The sequence below is a fragment of the Entamoeba invadens genome (genome assembly GCF_000330505.1).
Source record: "Entamoeba invadens IP1 unplaced genomic scaffold scaff_1105074725989, whole genome shotgun sequence".
Lineage (NCBI taxonomy): Eukaryota > Evosea > Mastigamoebida > Endamoebidae > Entamoeba > Entamoeba invadens.
The window spans coordinates 43,325-48,283 of NW_004443781.1; the positions used below are offsets into that span (position 1 = coordinate 43,325).

General features: G+C 27.3%; 1 protein-coding gene across 1 annotated transcript; it reads right to left on the reverse strand.

The window, feature by feature from the left end:
• Nucleotides 1-4,658: 4,658 nt before the first annotated feature.
• On the reverse strand, nucleotides 4,659-4,955 carry EIN_141880 (hypothetical protein; the record flags this gene model as incomplete). Its single annotated transcript, XM_004262029.1, has 1 exon — nucleotides 4,659-4,955. A coding segment is annotated over one exon (297 nt), but the record flags the coding sequence as incomplete, so codon positions are not given.
• Nucleotides 4,956-4,959: the final 4 nt, after the last annotated feature.

The following is a 4,959-nucleotide window of genomic DNA, read 5'->3' on the forward strand; positions in this document are numbered from 1 at the left end:
GATACAAAGCCAAATATTTTTTGATTTTATCTGAAATGTTATCCAAATCAATGACAATTGTGTTGAGTGAAGTTGTAATGTTTATTTTTCTTTTAATGGTCTCATCAAGTCTGTCAAAGTACCCCTCTGCATTTTCAATGCGTTGTGCAATGTCAAGTGACTCGTTGTCAACATAGTTGTTTTCTATTTTTAATGCTTGGAGGTCTGAAATCGCCTTTTCTGTATTTGTATATAATGTTGATAAATCTTTTAATTGGTTTTCCATTTGTTGTTTTTCAGTTTTTAGTACAGTAATATTTACTGTAGTTTCATTTTTCAGAACTTTATGAAAAATATAATATAAATTTTATTATAAACAATATTATCACTTTAAATAAATCGAACTATAAAAAAGACAAGAAACAAAACAATTAAAGTTTCACTAATAAATCAGCCAATTGTTTATAAAGTATAAATTATACTTGAATGTTAAAAAAATTGCATTATTTTTATTTTTAACATTTATTTTTTTTTTGCTGCATGATATCACTACTACAGTCAAACGTTTCAAAAGTGGGAAGTCTGGTAATTTTAATTTTCTCAAGAGCGGGCATTTTTAGCCAACCAAACCTTGATTACCGCTATATAAAAAACACTATTTAAAGTTTTAGTCGAATAAATGTACACTCTTAAAAGAACCCGTTCTTTAAAGGTACCATTTTTGTGAGGTATTGTTATATGTTACATTTTGGAAACGACTGTTGATTGTAAAGGTTGGATTTTTTAATTAATAGTGTATTTAAACGATTAAGTTGTTTTTACAAATCGTATTAAAGACATAGAAAAACAACATCATAACTTACATAATAATGACCATTACCACCACAAAATTTAAGTATAAAAAGTATTATTATGTGTGTAATTTTGAGACTCACCTGGAAGTGTTGTTGCAGTAATATTAGTACTTAGGTGTTGTTTATTGACAAAGATTAAAAATTAAACTTAAACTTATCGTTATCACTTGATGTTGCTTGTTCATAACGTTAAACACAAATGTACATACCATTATTAATTATGTAACTGTCCGTTTCAAAATCAAAAATTAATGAATTAAATGGGTATCATTTTAAAACCAATTTTACACTTTAAAAAAATACTTGTCACATTTTGAATTGTGTTTTTATTATTGCTTGTTTGTTCCGATGTAATACACCTTTTTGTCCATACCAGGTTGAAGTTGATGTGATATTGTCAATATCAAACATAAAAAGTTAATAAAATAAATCGCTTATTATTTTATTGTACAACTCAATTTGTTCTATTCTGACACAATTAACAATTAGAAATTAATAGCAATAAATAATAATATTTCAATTATCTATTTACTATAGATTAAATAAAATTGATAATTTTTTATGTTATTAAGTTTAATTGTAGAATTAACATTAAAATATTTTAATTTATCTGTCTATTTGTTATATTATTTTCTATTTGGATTATAATTATCATTTGAATCACAAAAGTTTATTATATTTTATTAAAAATTATAACAAAGCAAGAGTGGCCGAGTGGTCCAAGGCGCTCGTTTCAGGTACGAGTCTTTTCGAAGGCGTGGGTTCGAACCCCACCTCTTGCATTTTATATACAGTTGATGTTTATATTTTTATAAACATGTTTATGAAGTGACTTAAACACTTTTAATAAAGAGATAAATCAGATTCAATTTGTGGTTTGCATGTATTAATTTTAATAAATAATCCAATTTTGTTTTTGGAACTATTATTTTTAATTATTTATATTAATAAATAAAAATTTTGATAACAATTAAAAAGAAATAAAATCAAAGTTAACCTATATTATTTAATTGTCGTTTTGCATTGTTTGCATCGTTTTATAAACATGTTTTTTATTATTTGACAAATATTGAATTTACTGATAATTATTGTGTTCAATAATTTCACTTAATATTATTGTGTTAACAAACAAAAAATTTGTTAAATTACATTTCAATCAAATCATATCTAAATTAAATACATTAATTTAAAATACTGTTAACAGTTAACAACTGTTGTTATATGTTTATATTTAATGTAAATAATGTAAATATTATATTTAGGTCATAAAATAATTATTAAATTTTAAACAATAAAATTTGTACATACAAGTTGACAATATTTTTGTAAACATCAAAACAACATTTGAATTATTAAACATTTATTTTTTTAATTTACAAAAGTTGATAAATGTTGATTTTTGCAATAATATAATTGTGAAAACAATAAAAATTGTCATGTAAAAATATCAAGGTTTGTTAAAATAAAAATCTTAATTAAAAGTTTAAAATAAATATACATTATTAAGTGAATAGTTATTATTTACTCACATTTATTAATTGGATTCAAATTGTATGTCTTAATGATATTCAAATTGTATATTTCATAGTAAACTGTATGTTATGAAATATTTCGAAAATAACAATGTATTAATGTATTAAAACAATATTTTAAATTGTTGTTTTAAGCTCGTCAATGATTTCATTGATAGTACCACTCTTTTGAATCTTTTGTTTCCAACACTTTTCAATGACATTTCTATACTTTTTATCAAGTGTTTTAATGGTCATTGGTCTTTTTCCAGAAGGTACATCACATGCAAAAGTCCATGGAAATATGTAAGTACTTTTTGGGAACGCCTCACCCCACAAAAAGCATTCAAGCATTGTAATAGCAAAAGAATAAACATATGCTGGTTTTTGTAATGCTCTTTGTTCTAGATTTCGGGTGCCATATATTTGGGTGTTCCAACTCCCTTAGTGAAAGTCATATTCGTCATCAACATGTTGACATTTCGACTTGCTTTAAAATCAGTCAACTTAGCATTCACATTGTTGTTTAAATTAAGTCGGAACACAAGAATATGGTCTGGCTTGATATTTCTGTGTAAAATATTATTTGAGTACAAATATGAAATTACATTTGCTGCGTTTAACAATATTTTTACTCGCAATTTCATGTCAACTTCTTCACTTATTTTGTGTTTTATCAAGTCTTATAAAGATCCATATTGTGCTAATTCAGTGACCATACACACTTTATTTGTAATAAACACTGCACCATAGAAGTAGACTATGTATTCACTCCGAAATTTGTCCAACATATTCACTTCCTTTTCAAATTCTTCAATTGTGTCTTCATTACCACATAATTTCATCTTTATAATTGCATCAATGTTTTATCTGAAAGTCCCTTGTTAAATAATTCCAAAAGATCCTTCACCAAGTATGTTATCCTCTACCAACTCTTCTGGATCAAGTCGTGTCATCAGTTTTGAAGTTGCTGTTATTGTTAGTTTCTTAATAACATCATCTCTTTTTGTGAACGAGTTTGCGACTAACAAAACACTCTCATCCATTTTAGTTGTGCATTTCAAAGTCAGTAATATCTCAAATTCGCACGCTTCGCCACTTGGCAACACTATTATTTTCGGATTTGACTCAAATAGATATTTCTCGACTGTTGCATTTTTTGTTGTGATTTGAATTTTCATGTTGTCCTTTGATATGTTCCCAACACACAGAAGTTCTTGCTGTTGTGTGTTGACATAGACGTCTTCACCAAATTATATTTCTGTTTTGTTCACAACAACGTCATCACCAAGTTGAATAAATGCGATGTTTGAGCGACTCATTTTAAAGAGTGTTGTTGTCTTTGCAATTTCTTTGTGATGCATTTTGTTGTCAATGTATTTCACTGTTAATACAAACGACAATATAAATATTGTTATCATGAAAATGGCAAACTAAATAAAAATGAGAAGTACCCACCAAACCACATGTTTCTCACACAAAGTTCCATTATTATTAGGTGAGTGCCAAAATATGCATTTGGAGCATTTTGAATTTGAAATTTCAATACACTGTAATACATATGAAATATCAAGACAAAGTCCACTTTCAAATAAAATTATGTTTTTAACACAGGATGTGCATTTTTCGTGTTGTGTGCATGTTGTGCAGTTGCCATGACACCTTCACACTCATTGTAATTGACTGTGTAATACCCATCTTGACATTTAGAACACCCATTTTGTGTGACTTCGACAGCACAGCCAATGACACTGTTTTGTGGCAAACAATTTCCACTTTGTGTTTTGTAATTTGTTAAATTGCAAGTCAAACATGTGTCTTTTGTAATACATGTTGAGCAATTCAAAAGACATTCAATGCAATCCGTTCCAACTCTGTAATACCCGTTTTGCATTGATAACACCCACCCGTAATTTGTGATTATTTGTCGCACTTTTTTTTAACAATTCTGTGCTTAAAAAACACGTGTAATTATCGCCTTGATAATACCCATACTTATATGAAAGACACTTTGTTTTAAAGCCAGTACAATTTGCGCAATTCTCGGAACATTGACGACATTTTGTATTTGACAAATTATATCCAATGTCACATGATATGCATCCATATTTATTATATAAAACACAATCAATTGACAAAGTGTCATTTGTAACACTCACACATGTTTTTTAACATCAACAATGTAGTCATTTTCAAATTCAACACATTTATTGTTTACAATAAATACACAATTAGCTTCTGGTAAATTACACATCCAATTTTCTTCAATTAATGTTTTATTTTGACAAATTGATGAAATGCATATTCCCTCACGTTAAATGTTATAATCTGCTTCACATGAAATTGTATTGTTTTTGTTACACAAAACAGTGTGTTCATATTTTGATGTACAGTTGTTACAAACGCCATTTGTTATATAAAAAGTGTCATTACACCGAACAGTTAATATACCATTTGAAATTTTATTTTCTACTTCAACACAGACATTTTCATTATTTAATAAAAAAGTGTCATTACATATCAAACACTTTTTGTTCTCACATAAATAACAATGTGCTGCGCAGTTCTCACACTTGTTGTATACATTTTCCCGTGTTGCATTTGATGCAAATACT